The sequence below is a fragment of the Poecilia reticulata genome, linkage group LG23, assembly GCF_000633615.1.
Source record: "Poecilia reticulata strain Guanapo linkage group LG23, Guppy_female_1.0+MT, whole genome shotgun sequence".
Lineage (NCBI taxonomy): Eukaryota > Metazoa > Chordata > Actinopteri > Cyprinodontiformes > Poeciliidae > Poecilia > Poecilia reticulata.
In genome coordinates this window covers 4,211,494-4,232,653 of record NC_024353.1, presented here as the reverse complement: position 1 = coordinate 4,232,653, position 21,160 = coordinate 4,211,494, and the positions used below count along the sequence as shown (strand labels likewise).

Below are 21,160 nucleotides of genomic sequence, written 5' to 3'. Positions count from 1 at the left end.
TTTCTTTGTGTGGACACGCAATCCTTTATGTATGTAAATCTGCTTAAAAGACTCTCGCTAAAAAAAAAAAACCATCCTTAAATTGTAATTCATAAATAGCTTTTTCATCGACGTTCCGCCCCGCACAGTTCACTTAAGTTTTCTCGTCGGGCGATCTTAAAGAGGTAAGGGAGAAAAGTCCTCTTGACATGCTGTCTCGCCTTAATTTTACAACACGCATAATTCTGTCAAAGCAATTGAGCTCACCCTTTTTATTAACTTACTTTATCTCTCAATATTTATCTGCTCCTAACAAATAGCGCACTCAAATAGCCTCAGCGCAACTGGGACGCAACTGGGGGTTTAGATAATTGTTCCACTGGAGGCAATGGGATTCCAGGCAGCCTTCATAGGTAAGGCTGAAACTGATCACAGTGATTGGCTGTCTGTATCTTATTGTAAAATTCTGGCCAGCTAAGGAGCCATCAACAGCCATTTTATATATGTAATTCAATTTACTCATTTGTCAACAATTTGAAAAAAAAAAAAGTCATCTCAATGGCACTTTCCAAGACAAACTAACAACTTGCATGGATGTATGTAATTAAAGAAATCCACTTCAGTCTAGTAAATATACACCATTAAAGAATAAACCTTAAAAAAGACATAAGGGGCATTGAGAACAGATGTGGCAATGGACGTACTCTCTACTCAACGATGACTCACTCAACGGTACTTACTTGAACTTTGACCACAAAAATTTCTATGTTTACTGGTTTTGCAACCTGTAAACATACGTTATTCATCAAGTGCTCCCAATCAGGCCAAAAGCAGATAGCTGATGTTGAAACAGAGAGCTTTCGTTACCCATTGTCTAAAAGTTGCATCATCCCTCCATCCGCCCGTAGATTAATCGGTTATTTCCATTTGGACCCTTTGGTCTCATGAATCTACTTGTTTTGGTTTCATTTTCAAACCTGACCACTGCGGACGCTCGAGCCCTGAGTTCACGATGAACTTTTGAAAATATACTTTAAGTAATTAAAAAGGATCGAGAACTCTGAAATTTCCCTCTTTAGAAAACTATGGAATTTTGTCAGGAAAAGTGTTTTGGAATCCTGTGACCCATAATTTATAACCAATAGCAATGAGGCGTAATAAGTAGGCTTGATGGCATGCAACCCATAAAAGAAACGTTCCTTTTAGAGACTTATTAGAGACTTATTAGAGACATGACTTGGGCTTGGAACAAAAACAAACTTATGAACATCTCGTTACTGAGCATATAGCCATATATTGAGCATAGATTTATCCGAGAGGTGAAATGAAGGTTGCACTAAGGACAAAAGCGGGAGGCAAGAGAAGCAGGCTTTTCTTGGATATTCGCCTGTGTTTTTTGGTAGAACGCACAGCAATGATGTTGAACTTTGTAAATCTTCCAGAGGTCTAAGCAGTGTGTGCACAATTAAGACACAAACGCAAACCATTAGTGTGCCAAGTCGATGAACTATGGTTTCAATTGCAGTGAAAGGTCTTTTCTTTTTTTTTTTTTTTGATTACATCTTGATTGACCTCAAACGCCAAATTGGAGAAAGAGCAGATGGCTGGAACCCGCAATCTGTGTTATCCTCCATCTTGATTTGGGCACTTGTATAAAGTCGCTCATCTCTGAGTACTGTGTCGTTTGTGTGTGGCATATTTAATTTAATCAGCCTTCTTTGATCTGAGAGTTAAAACAGTTTTGCTCCTCTGAGACCGAGATTTAAGATACGTTTATTGACCCCCCCTGGGGAGCCGTAATGTATGTCTGAGGCAGGCAGGCGACTGTGGACTCTGATGTTGCCGAGGTCACAGATGTTTCTGGAGACACGGCTTTGAATGCGGAGAGCCATTTACAGGATCCATTTCATTTTACAGCGCTATCTTCTCTTTCTTTTCCTTTATGTTGAGTCCTGTTAGTAACGCTTTGGTTTTCTAAGCAGAGCCATGCATTTATTAGTCGAAATGTGCATTTCATAAAAGCAGTAGTGTTGTGTGCCTTAAATATCGCTGATTTTCCGTATGTTATGAAGATTTTAACGTCACAGATCAAATACTCCTTTAAATAAACCACAACCTTCAAGTCAACAATGAGCAAAACGCAGCTGCCTGTTCCTTGGGCTGAACTCAAGAAAAGCCTATCAGTAAACCAGCAGACCATGTCTTCATTTCTTCCCACAGATCAAAAACAGCCTGACTCGAGTCCTCCCTTAGCTTCAGTAAAACTTAGTCATTTCACACGCAAAGGCTTTTCATTGGGATTACGGCTGGCCAAGGCAGCTCTTGGCCAAGCCCACCGCAATGCCAAGGAAAAACACTTGACATGATTGAGTAAGCAGAAACCAGCCAGAACATTCCCGCAGCTCTGACCGCCTGGATAAAGACTTATCTCCTTCACCATCTTGTCCAGAGGGATGTGCCTTGTAAAAAGGATTTGACTATATCAGTTAAAGTGCGGATAAGATCATATGAGCTTCCTGCAAGGGACTGATGTGGGGAATAAAACAGGATATCTACAATCAAGTAAGTCAGTTTGGACGGCTCTTGAACAGGATGATTAGTTGGACTCTCTTCCATTTCAATCTGTCTCTCGCCTTAACCTTTTGCTCATAACTCTCCTAAGATTCCCGAGGGAAGAGACGGGGAGCACAGAAGTCTTGACCCCACGAGAGGACGACGCTTGATGAACGACCGCGGAAGGTCAGACCTCTGATTGGTATTCAGCCTCCTCCGTCTGAGAGTGCTGAACCAAAACACCCATGTCTGTCCCCCAGAGTGCAAATTACAATGCTGACTTTGATAGATACTCAGTGTTGGCGGATTCTGAACTTTCCCTGAGAGGGTATAACGAGAGTGCAGTCTAAAGTGGGCGGAGGGACGCCCCAGGTAATCTGTCACCCACTGCGCCTCTGACAGACTCGGAGTTGGGTGGACGATGCTGATGGATGAATAACCTTTGGGCGTTTTTACTGGAATTAACGATGAGGTGTGAAGTAACTAAAGACGGCGTACGGAATCCTCGACTATACCATCATCCCTCTTTCTTCCTCTTCGGACTCCACTAACTTACAGTGGGGTCACAGACAGTTCTCAGCAGCAGAGAGTGGAGCAGTTTGACCTTTAAAGGGTGTCTCAAGACATTGGCCAGAGAGCTTCCTGTGACTGAAGAGCGCAAGAATACGGGGGGGAAAAGGGGCATCATTTTCACTGCCTGTACCCTTGGATATTAGTAATTTCACATTTAATAATAGAGGGACAATTATGATCAGAAGAGTAATCCGCCTTCCAGGTAAGCATATAAAACCTTCCCAAATGGTTCTTTGACAGGGATATTGTGAAAGACTGATAGCTTCCCAACCACAGGACAGCACTGAAGGAAACTGGCAACACTAATCATTATAATTTTTTTTTTCTTAGTTTTTCACCAAAAGACCATAAAAGCATAAATATCTTTTCATCGGGGCAATTTGATTTCTCAAGGGCATCTCAAGACATCAGACTCGATGATTCCTTACCACCCCAACTTTGGTAATCTGTGCTACAAAGCTTGTACGACTTATCCATGACGTCTTCTGTAACTCTTTTCAGATTTTTCTTCTGTTTTACTTTAAAAGGCTTTGTGCAACCACATGCATAAGACGATACAGCAGTACATCATGAGCTGAATGGGCACCTTGACTGGTGTTTAGCCATGCAGCATGCCTATAATGTATCAAATTGGACGATGAAATATTCCCTTTCTACTTCACCCTTTGTTTCGGAGAGTTCCTTGAAACCAATGCTATGGGCCTCAAATTTAATACAGACTAACAGGTGCCATGGCAGAGACGATCAGCGTTGGTCAATTTACCGCTCAGTATTGTTAGGCCTGACATCAGTATATCCAGGTGATATGATCTGCTTATGATAAAGTTATTTAAATAAGAGAACACCCATTATAAGAAGAGATCAGCAATGTATTACGCTGACTTCTTAGCTTTCTTAAATTTTAGGGCAGTAAGCAGAACCTCTTTAACCTTGACACATTTTCAGTCACGCCTTAATATTTGAGCTGTCAAAGTCTGCTTTGCCTTGGAGGGGGGAAAAAACTACTTTCTCAATAAGGCTCTTAAACTGGATGATTAACCCTGCTCACCATGTTAGCAACTTTTTATTCTGATTGGACGTCCACGGAAAAAAAAGGAGAAAAAAAAAAAGTGGACATCTTTCATGCAGCTGTGTGCAAAACTACCTCCTCTGATTTAAATGAGCTTTATTCCCCAGAGTGCAGGGCATTGTTGAAGCAGGCATGTTTGAGCAGCTTCAACACAAAGAGCATCGCTGATTGAGCAGCAGGCTGCATGTAGATCACAACTTTTTGCAGCAAAAATGTTACTGTGGGCTTCCATAACTATAATGTGTTAACACGTATTTGTTATATATAAAAAAAAAAGTTAATTTCTTGGCGTATTTGGATTTCAGTTTTGTCAAGAAAAATCATATATTATCTTAAAATGCAATATAACACATTCCAGTTAGGTGTTTTTTTTCCTCTTTCAGTAATCCACAGAAAAATCAGCCATTCTCTCTAAAGTCAACAACAACAAAAGCTACGATTTATACGTGTTTACAAAAAGACATGTGAGCAGCAAAGGTGAGGGCAAACCAGTCGTCCCCCTCCAAACGCAGAGCGACTGACAGGAGAGAAAAAAACAAAACAGAAGGAGCGGGCGGTGATGCTGCTGCGCTCCGTGGGCGAACCCTACCTGTCATCGTAGCAGAAATCTGCGTCCAGCGTGTTCAGATAGAGACCCACAGCCACGGCGGTGCACACCAGCTCCGTGATCATCTCTCAAAGCCAAAAAAAAAAAAAAACGGAATAGAAACAGTCAGAAAATAGAATCGGCTCTCTCTCTCTCTCTCTCTCTCCCTCTCCTCCTCCTCTCTCACTCCTCTGTTATTGTGCTCTGAGCTGAGCCGCTCGGCAGCACGGATCTCCGGGCATGATTCCGCTGTGTCCAGCAAAGTGTGTCAAAGTTTGCCATGTCCCCTCTAACCCATCGCGGTGAGAGAGCTGCGGGTCAGGGCTCTGCTATCCCCGGACCGGGAGCGGAGCTGTGCGCATTTCGTTGCCGCCGTGTCGTCAATGAGCGCATCTCTCTCTCTCTCTCGCTGCTCTGGTGCTGGAGCAGAGGCTGGGGAAGGAAGACGCATGTGGTTTTTCCCAGCTAAGACTGAGCATGCGCACTGAAGATTGTTCTTGGAAGTACCGTGTTACGGTGCGACACCGTACACAAAAGCAGCAGCAGGAGGCGGCGGCTGTGGGGCAAATGTGAAGAGAGGAGGGGTTAGGGAACAGGTTTAAAATCATGTCTCCGTTTACTTAAAATGTTGAATTATTTCCAATTTCAACAATTAAAGCGGAGCTTTTTAATGTTAGAAAATTCATGACACATTAATTGGTAATCTGTGATATATTGTGGACATATTTTGAAAATAAGCTATTTCATACAGTTTCCTTACAAAAAACATTACATCCATTGAAGCATTTCACAATGTTACACTGCAACCTCCAACTCCAGTGTTTTTTTATTTCAATTTTACTTGGCAGACCGCTATGGATGGAACCCCATAGGTCACACTTTGTAGAACTAGGTTTCCAAGTAGCTGTCACATCTTTTGATTATTTTCTTGTTGTTTGTTTAGACCCAGATTTAGTAATGCCATATTCTTGTTATTGTTCCAAATGTCTTGCTTTGTACATTTCGGTTGTTTTCTGTAGATCAGTGGATGTTTTTCGCCTTTCTTTGAGTCTCTGTTAATGGTTCATCTGTAGCTTTAGTGGTTCATCTGTAGCTTTAGTGGTTCATATTGTACCTCAACCGAACAGAATTATTCCCGGTGAATATATAGACTTCCATGAATCCGTATAGTTACTTTACGTTGACTAGCAAAAAGCCGTGGGCACTTTTCTGCTTCATAATCAATTTAAATTAAATGCCGAGGAGCCAGAGAAGACCTGGCTTCACATTATCGCATTCGTATAACGAATTATAAATATTGATTAATTTTCCCTCTGCCTACCCCGTCGTCTCTGTGCAGAGGCTAAACAGAGGGGGTCCTGAGCATGATGAATGAACCTTCGTCTTTCAGCCTATGGCTTGCATGTATGCGGGCATCGGCTTGGAAAGGCGCAACCTGGTCCCGCTGGCTACCAGCCGGCCGGAAACCTGTCCCACAGTTGGAGCTCCGGCGGGCGTAAATGCACCGCAGAGCTTTGGAGAAACAGAAAACAGATGGTTGATGACGGCCTGTGTGGCGCATACAGGTGTCGGCTCAGAATTTACCGAGACGGCGACGGAGCATCACGAAGGGGAGGTTAGAGTCGTTTGTAGGAGTGACCCGATTCAGAATACAGCGTGACCTCGACCTCGTGGAATCTGTTGGGTTTCTCAGGAGAAACGGTCGCAGTGCTTTTGGACCCGATTGTTAGATGTGTAGGCGACTTCATTTGAATTTATCTGTGTTCTGAGGCAATAAGACCTCATAGGTTACATTTGTTGTTGGGTTTCTTCTAGACAGAGAACCTAACAGACGAGCAAACATGTTTACGTTTAGTCATTTTAGTCTTCCATGTATAGCAGCAAACTGCATAAGTGATGAAAAGATTACTGAAGAAATCAAGATACAGATGCATTTATATTTGTAAAATGCCTCTTTCCTAACCAGGCAGCATTACATTATGTCATTATGACACCAGTGTGATCTAGCAACTAATTTCTGAAAAAACCCAAAACAGACTTTGTGAATATATTTTTGTTTAATCTATGTGGTTTTAGGAAGTGTCTGTCCTTATTCGAACCACATATTGTTCTGCTCATGAAGAAACCTTGTTACATATTTGACTTGAGTCCAATCTCTTTTCTTACGTCTGCGTGTGACATCTTCGACATGAATGTACATGCTTTGCCTATTAAGAGCTGTTCTGTTACGTTTTATGCTTGAAATAATGTAAAAGATGAAAGAGTCTGCTTATCATCACCTCTCATGGTCCGGGACTGATTACAGAACCGGCCAGTCAGGCAAAAAACCCAAACAGCCAAAACAATCAAACCGTGATTCAGAACAGAGACAGACCAGTTTATTTCAGTTCTGACTTTTATTGTCGCTCTGAGGGAAATTTGTTATATAGCATTAAAAAAACCAACAAAAAAAACGACAACGCGCAAGATAATGTAGGCAACCTGATCAATTCATCCACAAAATAAAGTTAAGTAAACAAAGAAAGGATCGAGTGTTAAATTAGACTTAAAGTACAATGAGATCCTCAGTTTTCTTGAACAGGCATTTTGGATGCAGCTCTTTGAAAATTATTTATGCCTTTTTAGTGTTACGTTTTGTCATGAGACCACATAACATCAAAACTTTTATGTTTTATACTTAGATTTACGACCTTTTCCCCACGGAGAGCGATTTCTGCCGTTGATCCAACTAAAAAAAAAAAAAAAAAGGCGAGAAAGCAACATGGCTTCCCGAAACCAGGTAGCTTGTTTATATACTAGCTATATTAGATTTTTAAATTGAAGAACAATTAAAATTTTGTCTTTATCTTTAAACTATTTACCTCAAAGGGGAATTTACATGTTTCATGCAAAGTGACATAGAAAATGCAAGCAGATTGCAAACTATCAACAAAAAACCCCTAAAAGAATATCCCTTACATTATCAGTGTCATTCTATGTACACGTGTTGCATAAAAATGACTAAGGAAAATGGAAAATGTAACATTTTAAGCACATTGTGACATTATTACTCTCAATTTAATTTCAACTAAGTTTTTCCTTTGGTACCAAAATTGAACTTCCAGACATACATTTGTATGTAGGCCAAAAACACTCATTACCCCGAACAAGATCAAGCAGAAAGTGAGGAAAGATAACAATCTGACATAAAACTATTACATATGCAAGACCAGTACCTATGAGAATGAACAAAACTTCTAAATCTCAAAAATCTGGACCATATGTTAAACTGAGGGAAAATACATAAAACCCAAATAGCCTATCAGAAATAATACCTCATCAACAAATGAACACCTTAAACATATCTGAATAAATGCAGATTCTATGGCAAACTGAAATTAAAGCTCAGATTTCTTCTATCTGTATGTTCTTTACCACACGTCTGACCCCTCTGCTGCTCTCATTAGTGACCATCTTTTACAACATGAGTGGTTCAGAGCGAGCAGCGGTTGCTTCCACGATGATTTTCACTCCGGAACGGCGGCATCTCCACCCCGGTAGATAAACATCACACAGGAAACGGACAATCAGGGTTGGAGGGACGGGGCTTTGCTTCGCTCTGGTCTCACAAAAATAGATGCCATTAATATCAGCAGCAGAGCAGCAGCCACTTGCAATCTGCTTCCGAATAAAAATCCACCCCAGCGCAACCGCCCCTTCCCAATTCTGCCCAGGAAGACGAAGAAAGTAAACTTCGTCCCGAACTGGACGGGACATGATGAATGTTTGGGTTAGGGGCTAACTTTGGAAGACCAGGCTAATTAACATGGGCTACTGTTGAAAGCCGTGGTGTTTTTGAGAAGGATCATTTGTTTTGTTCATGGAAGCAAAGAAAAATGTCGCAAACAGGCTTTGAAGGGTTTTTTTTTATTAGAAGGGGGGAAAATGGGGGGGAAAATGGGATACCAATCCTTAGGAGAAAAGCTAAATATGAGAAGAACATGATAGAAATACTTTTATATATTTTTAAGTATAATTGCATTGTCTTTAGTGCTCTGTATTCCGATGACCTGATCTCAGTTTCAACAATTGATGTTTCAGCCTTCATCAAAGTTCATTTCACACTTTTTTTTTTTTTTTAACAGATGGACTCACAAGCCGAGTTTCAAATATGTTACTCAAATTTGCTTTCCAGTCACATTTGCCTTTGAAGTGCCCGTTTTCTATCACGGGACGTTTTAGATCAATCTAACATGACTTATTTCTTCAGGACGGGAAGAACAGACGGAAAAGGAGAAAAGAAAAAAAAACTTGCAAGGATGCGTTTTGTATTCAACCTGAGCAGATGTCCGTTCTGCTGGCTGAACAAGGGGGGAGTATCGATCAGTAAAGTAGCTGAAACACAACAACTATTAATCTTGCACTCCACAGATCTGGTGTTTATAGAGATGTGGCGAGAAGTAATTTCATTTAAAGTTTGCGCAGGACCAGGGAAGCTTATCAGGACTGATGAAAAGTTGGATGTAGTTAAACACGAGGCGAACAGTTCTGGAAGAGGAGGTTCGATATGCAGCCAGAGATGAAATGGTTTGGGCCAATATTTTGGTGAAAAAAAAAAAGGAAGTTTAATCCACTTTGTTTTGGTTCATGACATAAATCCCCAAATATATGACACTGGCATTTGTGGCATTTCAAATCAAAATTGTGGAAAGATTTGAACCCCCACCCCCAAACATTTAGAGTAATCTGTTGGATAGAAATGACAGATAATGGTTATTTAAATCTGCAACAAGCTGATTGGGACTGCAGACATCTGATCGAGCAGCGAAGACAATGTGCCAGTGAAAGAACAGGCAGATGGTGGCCGGTTCTTTCTGATGGGAGCCTGCTATCACACCTCTCCCTAAAAAAAAAAAAAAAAAGAAAGAATAGTCACACATAAAAGAGGACATCATGACAAACAAGCTTCCTGGAAGGAATCTGGGTTGAGAGGAGATATATTTCAAAGGGGGATGGCTCTTCAAATATTCATACAAAGCATCCTGTATCCTTCTTCTACAACTTTTTCCACGTTGATTTTTTTTATATATATATTTTTTTGGCAGTGTTGAGATGATAAATCCCATTATTTTCCCTTCCAATTCCAAACTCTAATTACACTCTAACAAAATCAGATAAAGCTTAACGTACGAAGCCCTGGGCTTTAGGGATTTCTGGAGATGAATTTGCAAATCAGAGCGGATTACAGAGGCCTGGATTCAAGCAGCTCTGTGAGAAAGTCTCATCAAAGCCAAAAGCCAATACGTAAGACGGACTCCCCTCGCTTCCCTTCCGCTTCCTCCAATTCCTACCTGGCAGGGAAAAGTCCATGTAGGTTGGTACGGCCTTCTTCATTCAGACTATTTGTGTCTCAAAGCGTTCACCACATCCTGAGAGCCTTTTCCTGCCATCTGCTAAGTGCAAAGCCAGGAAATTGGAGTTTACCTACCCTCCCCATTGTACACTGGCAGCAGATTGGTGTGCAGCGTTTTGTTTTTCTTTTTTTCCCCCGGCGTGGACACTTGAAAGAGGCTGGATGAGTGTTGCACGAACATGCGTGTGACCATCAAGGCAGGTTTGACAGGATGTGACTCAGTCAGCGAAAACAAAACCCCAAGCCGTGTTGGACTCCCCCTCCAACGTCCTTCCCAAAATAAAAAAACACAAGCCACGTTCACATCTGTGACTTGCTTTCATTCTCGTCTGTCCGCTGCGGCAGGCTGTCGGAGCTCCCGAACTCGGCCCGGACACATCCCAGAGCTCCACGATCAGTCTTAACTGGGATTAAAAAATTTTTTTTAAAAAGGCTGTGGGACGTAGAACACTGTGAATGGGCTGCAGACGTGTCGGCTGCTGTAGCTGCAGCGACAGACTGAGGGGTGCAGGAGGAGGAGGAAGAAATGGTTAATATCAATCTGAATCCAGCAGATCGAACAGTTTCAGGCTTCATTAGTTCAGGATCTCCACTTTTTCTTAGTTTGTAAGAATTAATGCTTTCTGCATTTACATTTTTTTTATTTGATTCAGATTAAGTGAAGCGCATATAGAAACATACACTTCCAGGTCCATGAAAAATATTAGATTTAGTCTGAGGGTTTGACTACTAGACTTTTAAAACACACAAATATGCTTCGATCTAAGCCGTTCCATTCAAGCCGTTATCCTCCAAAGGTTTCTTTTCACAACTATCCTTTCATTTTCTCTATATGTCTTCCAATCAAATTTGATCTGCTTCAATTTTCCCTTAGCAGAAAAGAAACACCGAATGCCACCACAATATTTCACTGAGAGAATATTTGTGGATATCATTTTGGTCTCATCTGATTGAAGGTCCTTCTTTCACATGTTTGCTTTGTTCCCTCGGCAAACATCGGAGTCCTCCACAGCACAGCTGCATTTATGTTGAAATTAAGCTACACACAGGTGGAGTCTAGTATGAAATGCAACATATAAATTATTACATTTTCATAATTTTTATTAGTATTAAAAAAAACATGAAATATTTTCCTTTTACTTCACTATGTTGGGCTGATTTGAGTTAGCATACCACATACAATCACATCAAAATGATTCTAATGGCTCAAAGATGTACAAGTCGCACCTATTATAAAACCATTAGGAAAGAAGAGAATAAGTCGCATTTGGCCTCGCTCAACTTATTTCTCAACCTTAACTAGAAATGGGTTTTCCAGATGTGCCCAAAGTTCACTCAAATCCCAAAATACCCCCAATTCCCTGAAGGGTCTTTTAAAACAAGTTTTCTTAAGAGTCCAGTGACAAAAGGCTGCAAAATGCATCATTCGGATCACACAGGCCTCACAGATCTTCCAAGTTTTCTGAGTATTTCCAAGTAATAGAAAACTGCAAATGTTTCATTTATGTGGCCCATCAAAGTATCTAATTAAAGTTGAGGTCATAATGCACTTCAATAGTCGTTTTCAAGACAAATATGCCGACAGTCATATATAAATATAGTCTAAGTGTATCATCTCCATGTGCTTGTATATAAGTGTCTCAGCTTTTTAGTTTCGTAGAATGACTTTTAAGTCCGACGACGGCGTAGCATCTTGGAGACAGCAGGGGGTCGAACAGCTGAACCAATGCAGAGAAGGACACACCCTCCTACAGGAAACGAGAAACACACATTTCAAACAATGTCTGGCTAAAGTATAAACCATGAGTCCTGGTCACGAAGCGTCAAACGGATGGTTCTTTACCAGGACTTTGATAAACTTGCCAACGAGGTAATTGAGTCTTTTGATTCAAGTATAAGAGCAGGAACGCATCCAAACGTTCTAGGACATCGGCTCTCGAGGACCGTAGACGCAGACCGTTAGTGCTGGGTGTTCAGGGTGGTTTAGTGTTAGTTTTCCGACACACTGAGATTTGCCAAAAAAAATAAAATAAAAAATTGGTCTCTTTTCAACAGAGCACCTTTGTCCTCTTGCTCGTTGTGCCTAATTTGTGGTTTGTAGAAAATTGCCAAAGGCCAGACTTGTGCAGGATAAGCATTCATCCCGACAGGTTTTCCCTCCTGAGCTCTGTGCCTCTGCAGCTCCTACAGAGCTACCATAAGGCACCAAAACAGCCACGTTTTGGTACCTTTGTATCTGTTCAGCCTTTTTCAAACGAACTGAATATTGAGACAAACCTTTTTCCAATGCACGGCATACTTTTTAGATGTTTATTGGTGTTTGTTTTAGGAAAAAAAACATTTTTTACCTTACATTTCACACCTGCAGACTATATTTTTCTAAAGAAAAATCAAGTAAAATTTCTGTCCTGTGTTCATCTTAGAGAACACTCCAAAAATCAGCTTCGAGTGAACTCCTGTGTGTGTGGAAGATCACTGCCTGCGTTTGTCGTGTTTACAACTAATGCAACAGAAAATGTACTAAATACCTCAATCTGTCAGTGCTGGGTTGTGTAAGCTTGGCCTCGCGTGATTCCAAACTCATCACCACATGGATTACATTACTGTACTTCTGTCATCATCCTTTTCGTCCTCGAGGGACAGCCTTCAGCCCAGACCGGTGATGTTGATGTTACGTCGTTTGATTACATGACCCTAATGAGGAAGTCCATCTGACACATTAACCGCATGTACTCACCACTTCAAAGCTTTTCGGAGACTCCGTATCGCCTCACGACGGCTCGGAGCAAAGATTAGCTTGTTGTGTTTGGCCGCGGAAACGGAAGACTGCGAAACTGCAGGCTGCGTTCAATTTGGCTGACACCTATATTAATGTCGGCGGTCCTGATTTCGGCTGACATCTCCGCATGCTCGCTTTAATCATCGGGGAGGCGTATTTCAAATCCCAATCAACGGGCTGTAAGAGCCAATCACAAACGATGAGTCCAGCTGAAACGTAATGAAAGGAAATCAGAGCTGGAGCACTGCTTGGGCGATCAAATCAGCTGCGTTTGTTGCTCTGTTTTCATCTAATTTGTTGGATTGTTTGTTCTTTTTCATTTATATCCGAAGATCCCTAAGAAGCACTTCACAATGCAGATCTGTTACCGATCTACACGAGTGTTAGGTGTCCTTGGCTCTGCAACGTTGATGCTGATTTCATGCGCGACATCAAAGTTGAATCAAAACTCCCAAACTAAAATTGCAGAACCCTTCACATTTCTGGCACAATGCAGAAGCCCTGAGATATTTTAATCTTTCACTGCAGTCACATCATAACGGTGAAGGAATTGATGCAACAGCTACGTACTCTTCAGAAATCATTTCCTTTATCTTACTTGCGCAGTTCAAGTGGCTAAGAGAGAAGGACGTTTTATGTCAAGTAAAAAAATAGGAAGTCATGAAATGCAAATTAAATGTCTCTAGGCAATCAGATTAAAAACAGATAAGCATTTTAAATGCTTCAGTTAGATTCAGTTTGTCTATATTACTACAGTAATTGGGGGGGGGGGTTTCCACTATAGATATATTCAAATTAATGGTAATATCATCATTTTAGGTTGTCTTATTACTGTTTGTCGGAGGTTTTACATGACTTTTTCAGGGATTGCAACAAATTTTCTTTTAATACCAGAGAAACATACAGAGTAGCTATGAAATGCATTTTTGAAATCATTTATTTCTCATGAGTAAAAACACTATTTGGACTTTCTCCTTTGTTATTTCAAGAGTTAACTGTAAGTATCTACATTTCTTCATTGTGCATAGAAAATGGAGTTGAACTAGTCATGCCCAAGCCTCATGACCGTCTGACCTGGAGAACAAAGGGTTGGTGTTGGTGTAAGTGTGATAGTCTTGGATTACTGCTTCAAAACTTGGACAACATGCTGAAACTGATGGAACCATGAAATCTGAATCAGAGCAGGTAGTTTATACTAAACACTCTTATATTGTTTAGTAATTCTGCCAGAAAGAGTAAATCAAAACTCATCCGTTGTAATAACAAAAGACTCGCGGACAGATATTTGAAACAACTGCCGTTTTACGCAACCTAAAAGAGACGGATACATTACCTGTTCTTTCAGGTAGCAGAGACGATCCAGCAGAATCAGACCCTCAATGCACGGAGCAAGGGTCACCTTCAACTGCAGAGAGGAAGACGTGCTGAGTGAAGCTACGGTTATTGAGAGGAGTCACTCCCTTTAGCTCATGTCTTGTTCTGACATTTAACATAAAACAGCTTTGTGACTTGTTCCCATCCTGTTGCTAGTGTGCAATCACCCCGAAAAAAGGGAAAATTAGTGTTTTGTGTCCGGAAAGTAAATCTGTATTGTGGCTGACACCATAATTAGCAGCCTCGGGGGGGGGGGGGGGAAACAAAACCAGGGCTGGTTTTCCTCCTCAGTTCAATTTTAGTCACGTAATTCCCCACAGATCTATAATTTATTTACAATTTGCAGGAATTAAAATACTTTACACCGAATTCCCTGAATTTTTGTGGTGGAAATGGAACCGCGTTTACGACAAAAATAAAACCCCCCCTGGATGCCATACGAGCTGTGAACGGTTGCAGGCTTCTTGGACGTTTTCACGTCTGAGCTCTATACGTTTCACGGTATCACATTTCCAAACTCTCAGCCCTTTTTTGTTTAATACGAACCTCCGTAAAAACCCCGGGTGTCGTCTGCTTACCATGTTAAAGGCGTGCATCTCGTCCATCCGTGCTTCGTACGTGTCATGGTAGCTCTGAATGTCACTGTCACAAAGCTGCAGAGGAAGAAGTCTAATAAGGAGGGTGTGGAACATGCAGCTAAAAGAATTTTTTTTAAAAAGAAGGTTTTGCGAGAAGACGGTGAGTGAGGCTTGTAAGTTGTTTAAGAGACAAAAATACGTCTTGCTATTCTTGGGCGACCAGATTTTTTTTTTGCTCGCCAGCCTTACGAACCATCGTTACAGCTTGCTGAAATAATACATCGGCTCCTATATACAGATATAAATCTCAAATCTCAATGTGAAATGGATGTTTGCTATGTCTTCCAGGAGTTTGTTTCGGGAAAGCGTTGCAAGATGAACGTAGTAATCGTGCGTCTGACCTTTGAGTCATCCAGCTCCAATCGGCGCAGAGCTCGCCGAACGTAGTCCACAAATGAGTTTGCTTTGGAATAAACATTCCCGACCCGCTTCTCGCTGTGGAAGCAAACACACCGTTTCTCAGTTCTGGCACGCTCGAACAAACCAACCTGTCACTCCTTCAATGTGTCGCCAGTTTCGCTTTACATCATACTTCGGAAATCAGGCCCTACCAAAGGGCTTAACAATGATGAATAGCTTCTGTCTAGCGTGGGGGAAGTAATGGATATTCGGTGCTAATGGCTGTCGTTAAACTGAGGTTCAGAGGGCAGGAAGGGCTCAGTGTCTTTTAGGAATATTTGATCTTGTCTGCAGCAGAAACATTTGATAAGGACTGAAGTGAGGTCAGCTGCATTTCCCTCAATTGTTCCCGGATGAAATCTTGCAGTGGGAAGTCGCATTTTCACACCATCTGAAAATGGGAAGCTTTTAAAGGCATAAAAATACCTGATTTTTATTTTTAATTTTGGAAACCTTGCAATATGCTCCGATAATTAGCTTTAATTTGAACCGTATGTGTCGAAATTGAGACCTAATCCATAATCTGTAATTGCCTTAATGCATATATCCAAAGCAAACATTTCTAAACAGGAAGTGGCAAAATGCCATATCTGTGCACATTTACAGCTCTAAGTACTGAGCACGAGGCCCGAAACACCTGAACTTCTTTTTACTAAATTCTGTATGTGCTTATTGAATGACTGTACTGGACCTACTATCAAGATGAAGAAGTAAAATTAACGTTTAGAGGTACTGGGCTCTATTATTTTTGGCTCAACTTGTTTATACTGATAAAATTCTTCAAAGTTTTGAAGGTCGGAATGATAACAGCCTGTTATGGTACTGCAAGCATGAGGGAGATCATATCTGGCTAATACCTTAAAGTAGTGACATGACGAGCATTTAGATCAAAGCTAAACAGCCCGTAATTCCTCTCATTTCTATCTCATTGTAGCCGTTTATGATTTTAACAACGTAACAGACGACCGTCAACGCTTCCAAGCTAATCTTTGTTTCAACTGGGCTATTTTCAACTCCACGGTCTGGTATAATTCATGGCGCGCTCCGTAACTGACTACATGTGGCTTTTGTTTGCGAGTCTCGGTTCATTTGAACTCAAAACAAACCAGAAACAAAAAGTTTTCCTTTATGGTTCAGCGCAGCAAAAGCAAACCTTTTGGGTCCGCTTTGAAAGCTCGACGCCTGCTCTGCTCTGCTCTGCGTCCCGCTCACGGTTTTCACTGTTGCCGTGACCGCCGGTCACAAAAAATGTCCTAAATTGCTCTGCGTTACCTCTTATAGGAGCTGTAGTGGTCCCTCAGAATAACGTGAAGCACTGCACGGTAGAACAAAGACTCCATCTGGATCTGAAGCGAAAAGATAAGGCGGTTTACTGCGACGTCGCTCCAAACGGTGGGTGAATATTTCTGACACTTCCCCAAAAGTCAATGCAACACCAGCAGGCAATCAAGCCTGCTTTTGGATTCGTGCCTCGGCTCCAGCGGGTAATAATCAATCTTTCTGTGATTGCATTAATATTTATAAACATTCCATATTAATGGCAGCGGGTATCATGTGTCGGGAGTTGGCCCGCGGCCTCTTCGCTCCATGTTTTGAATAAATACACCAAAGTCAATCAACGACTTAAAACAACAGCAGCGGCATTAATGGACTGATTGTTTAAATGCATGCAGATCTACGGCAGTGATAGAGAGCAGCCTGGGAGGTTATTAATTGTGCGCGTTTGTGGTTTGAAATGAGCTGATGGATTTGTTTAGCTAAACGTAATGATGGATCCGCAACGGTTGTTTCCACTCTTGTGTGACGATGACTTTTAGTTTAGCATATTGAAAGTGATAAGTAGGAATGCTTTACTACTTACACCCTGGCCAAGTGAGACTCGCTCCAGTGCCTGTTTTGTAGAAGGAAAAAAAAAAAAAAAAAAGATTGTTGTTATAACAAAGTGTGTTCTGGTAAGGGGGAAACATTTTTTTTTTTTTGTAGACACAAGGGGAAAAACAAAGCAGTGCTGAACTGAAACATTATGACCATCTCTAACTTAATATGCTGATGATGATCCATTTCCCCTCGCCCCGCTCCACAAGAACCAAGTCCCCCACTTTCACCAGCCCATAGACTTCAGACCTTCACCCGCAGCCCCCAAAACATAAGAATTATAAAAGCATCAGCTTCATCTGCGGGTGATGAAAACGGTCTTGGCTTCACCGTCAGCTTAAGGGTTCTGCTAACAGAGACGTGCCTGACAGCACACATTTCTTTGCGTCATCGCACTCACCAAACATGCTGACATCCTGGCGTTCCTGCCGCAGAAGCAGGACTGATCGCGGAGGTACTGACTCAGGGGGAAACCACACGCAGTCTGCAGCGGTTCCTCTGACGGGGAAGAGACGGAGATAAACTCGAGAGTTTGCTGACTTGAGCATTTGGGCTCTGAAATGTTGTTCCACTGATGTGATTCCTCGTTAAAAAAAATAAAAAATAAAAAAATGGGCGAAATTACAGCTCGCATCTGTGCATATTTGCGTTGCCTCAAGCAATCCTAAATAGTCCTTTTCATGTGCACTGCAATCAAAAACAACAATGTATTTTATTGCGATTTATTGTTGCAGTAAATCGCAAAATTGTAAATTGATTTTTCAGCAGAAACGGGAAACTTTTTCAAATCTGCTCTGCTTTTAAACTTCATTGAAAAACATATTCACAGCCTGAGGTGCATAACCTAAAAGAGAAAACATTTCAAATCTGCATTAAAAACACACAGAATTCACAATTATGACACGTGAGCCTAACCAAAATTAAGCAGTTTGAGGGAAACTTCATATGTGGAAAAATAACCTACAGCGTTTGTGAGGTCGTAGAAGTTTATTTATTTTTTTTTATTTTTTTTTTTTTGCGTTATGAACCACATATTTCCGAGCAAGGGAGTTTCGAGAGCCTTCACGTACGTGCGTATTTCAAACGGGAGGGTTGCGGGTGTTGCTATCTGACGGCCCGACATCCTTCTCATGTCATTTCTAAAAGGGGTCAGTGACTGAGGCCGAGGAACGGTGCATGCCGGAGGATGCGGCGTAAGGAGGTACTAATAGCACGCTGCTTTCATGTGCGGCTGCGGTCAGGTTAAACTGTTCCGGACACATAATCACATTAGCAGCCACGTTAACTCCCCCCACAAACCCCCTGCCCAGCGTATGACCTGCTGACACAGAAGCTTGGAAACAAATGGAAAGGAGAAGCCCTCTTCTCCCCCTCCCCTCCCCGCCCGTCTGAGTGTTGGAGGTATAGCAAAACCGATACCGAGCATTTTATTTTTGGCTCCATGTTCGCAAATTGTATTTATCTTTTTCTTGCTTGGTTTACATGGAGATAAGAGAACCTTGTTGTGACAGCTTGTCGTGGCAAAACCAACTGCTTAAGAGGCGGACCAGCCGACAAAGTGAGACCACGCAGAACGCGGTGTGCCTGGTTAGCCATTAGCCAGGAAAGTCTAAGAGCTGACTTGCTGGAAATAATACCACCACTCTGTTCTTTGCTATTTTTTTATTCCTCAGATACCATGATGGACTATTCATAGCTGCAAGTACAAGGGAAGCTTGTGCTCCTTCCCGCAAGTAAGAGACCTTAGGTTTTGACCGTCACCATAGCGACATGTCTGGTTATACTAGCCTACAGTGTACCAACCCTTCTTGGATAATGGCAAAAATCGTTATGGAATAGTTTAATCAGTACAAGTCTGAGACATTGATTTGGTACAAAATTAATTCTGATCTCAATCCAACCAAACATCTGTGGTATGTACTGTTCCAGGGGTCTGCAACATGGGGCTCCGGGGCCACAAGTGGCTCTTTGGATCTTCCACCGTGGTTCTTAATAGCTTTGGCCAAAAATGAAAAAAAGAAACAGGTAGTATTTTTTAAAATTGGATATATAAAAAATGCAGTTTCTTTTTAACAGTTTTTGAGTATATATATATATATTTTTTACAATATTTGCATTCAATTTCCACATAAAAACGATGGGTCATTAAGTTAGAATCTGTGCATTTTTTTATTTTTACATAATTTTCCATCCCTGAGAGAAAAAAAATCCATCCTCTGTCTACATTTTATTTTAATCTTTATTTTAAATCTAAAAAATAGACAGAAAACGGTCCTTCTTTAAAAATGAAAAAAAAATTCTACAGCAAATATTTATCTAAAATTATAAGTTGCCCTTTCTTTTTTTTTTTTTTTTCCCCCTAAAAGAACGTGTGACATTTGCGGCTCTGAGTTTTATTTGACTGGCCTGAGAGTAAAATTGACTCTTGAGGTTGTAAACGCTGCAGACTCCTCTGCTGGATAAATAAGTACGAAACACGGCGCTCCCACCTGGCAGCTTCCAAAACAAGGACCAGCTGCTAACTTCAATCAGAGCTGTTATCGAAACATAAAGTGAGACCGACTCAGAATAATCCGAATGTTCATAATGTTATGCTTAATTGGTGCAAAAGCAATAAAAGAAGGTGAATGTCTGTTATCCTGTGCGAGCAGGTGGTGTTGCTTTTGCGAAATGCTATACTGATCCCACATGAGGTAATCTCCATGGATAATGTCGTTTAAACCGAATTGCATGAATTCCAAACCGGCAGCCTAAATAAACACATAACCCTGTGCGATGAAGTGTTTCAGCTTTCTAAATCCTTCTTAGGAAAGGGTGGGCCACCATGGGAGCTGGCCTGCAGCCCACGCTGCAAGAGTGGGCGAAGGCTTCGGTTAAAAAAACGTGGAAAGGACTTGTTTTTAATTGGCTGACGTGGTATCACTTTCTGCTCCTGGTTTCTGATGTTTCAGACTAGCTCTGACGATGTTGGCGTGGAAAGTCGAGCTCCTAACGAGAAGATGTCGGGTCAGGCTGCTGTAACAGCAGGAGGGCACATGTAGACAATTTCACACCGAATAAACTGGAAACTGGAGGAATATACAGAACCTGGCAGATATCAGGCTCACAAATTAGAGGCAGCGATATGAGTTCAATCCAGAGCGCAAAAGACGAGTAACAGCGAATTCCTTCACACACAGAAGCTGCAGGACGGTTTTCCTTCGACTCGGTTTCCTCTCCAAGTACAAAGGTTTTGAAATGCCGAACGTTCAGCAGCCGGCGCTGTAAGGACTCCAATCCTGGAGCTCAACATGACCTGCAGATTAGGAACTTGGCTCGGTCGCTTCACTCTCAGTGGAATATTTGACTCATTTCCCACAAAAGCCACACTGAAATGTTTATGTGGCTTGAGGGAAATGAAGGAAGGCGATAGTTCAGAGTGATAATATCAGAGTACAGGAGCCCCTGAAACGAAACGCCGCGGCGAAATGCGACAAAGTGTCCAGATACAAAAACAAAACCGTTCCAATCAGGTTTTCGTTTCAGAAGAATTTAGCATAATTAAAAAAAAAAAAAAAAAAAAGCAAAAAGCTAGCATTTTAAACTAGCATAATGCATTAGCCATCAGCAGTTAGTATCGCTAGGACAGCTGTCTGTGTGTATTCCTTAGAAAATGTACCATTACCCCAGAGATTTACACGTTTAGCATGTTCTTCATTGACAAAAAGCAGAAGTTGATACCTCAAAACGTTAAAACAAGCAAAACTCGTTGTGCTTTGTTCCGTTTTCCCGTTCTCTGCTAAAAGTCTTGCTCTCTCTTGATCTCTGGCAGCTTCAATGAATGTTGATAATGGTGTTTTCTTACAGCCTCTCACATGTCTGTGCTTTCTCTAGCTTTCATTTTTCACCAAATTAACACTAAAACTTTGATTTATATATATATATATATATATATATATATATA

At 41.4% G+C, this 21,160-nt stretch overlaps 2 protein-coding genes and 1 long non-coding RNA gene across 4 annotated transcripts in view; 1 reads left to right on the top strand and 2 right to left on the bottom strand.

The window, feature by feature from the left end:
• Positions 1-5,286, bottom strand: part of tmtc2a (transmembrane O-mannosyltransferase targeting cadherins 2a) — a 50,219-nt gene extending 44,933 nt beyond the window's left edge. Inside the window, exon 1 of one of the 2 annotated variants that reach the window (XR_001776200.1) lies at positions 4,764-5,286. Coding sequence is in view for 1 of the 2 variants with exons in the window: in XM_008400628.2 (XP_008398850.1) it covers positions 4,764-4,846 (83 nt within the window). In the remaining variant the exon portion in view is untranslated. The remainder of the gene's footprint in view (positions 1-4,763) is intronic. The other variant, XM_008400628.2, reaches the window with a different exon arrangement.
• LOC103459234 (uncharacterized) overlaps positions 1,949-21,160 on the top strand; it is a 19,420-nt gene continuing 208 nt past the window's right edge. The window contains exons 1-2 of the long non-coding RNA XR_532705.2: positions 1,949-2,541; positions 2,642-3,307. This is a non-coding gene — a long non-coding RNA (uncharacterized LOC103459234). The remainder of the gene's footprint in view (positions 2,542-2,641; positions 3,308-21,160) is intronic.
• mettl25 (methyltransferase like 25) overlaps positions 10,912-21,160 on the bottom strand; it is a 12,736-nt gene continuing 2,487 nt past the window's right edge. The window contains exons 6-12 of the mRNA XM_008400630.2: positions 17,618-17,715; positions 17,204-17,233; positions 16,615-16,688; positions 15,285-15,378; positions 14,884-14,958; positions 14,265-14,336; positions 10,912-11,900 (exon numbers count right to left, since the gene is read on the bottom strand). Of these exons, the coding sequence (XP_008398852.1) occupies positions 11,793-11,900; positions 14,265-14,336; positions 14,884-14,958; positions 15,285-15,378; positions 16,615-16,688; positions 17,204-17,233; positions 17,618-17,715 (551 nt within the window). The 3' untranslated portion in view covers positions 10,912-11,792. The remainder of the gene's footprint in view (positions 11,901-14,264; positions 14,337-14,883; positions 14,959-15,284; positions 15,379-16,614; positions 16,689-17,203; positions 17,234-17,617; positions 17,716-21,160) is intronic.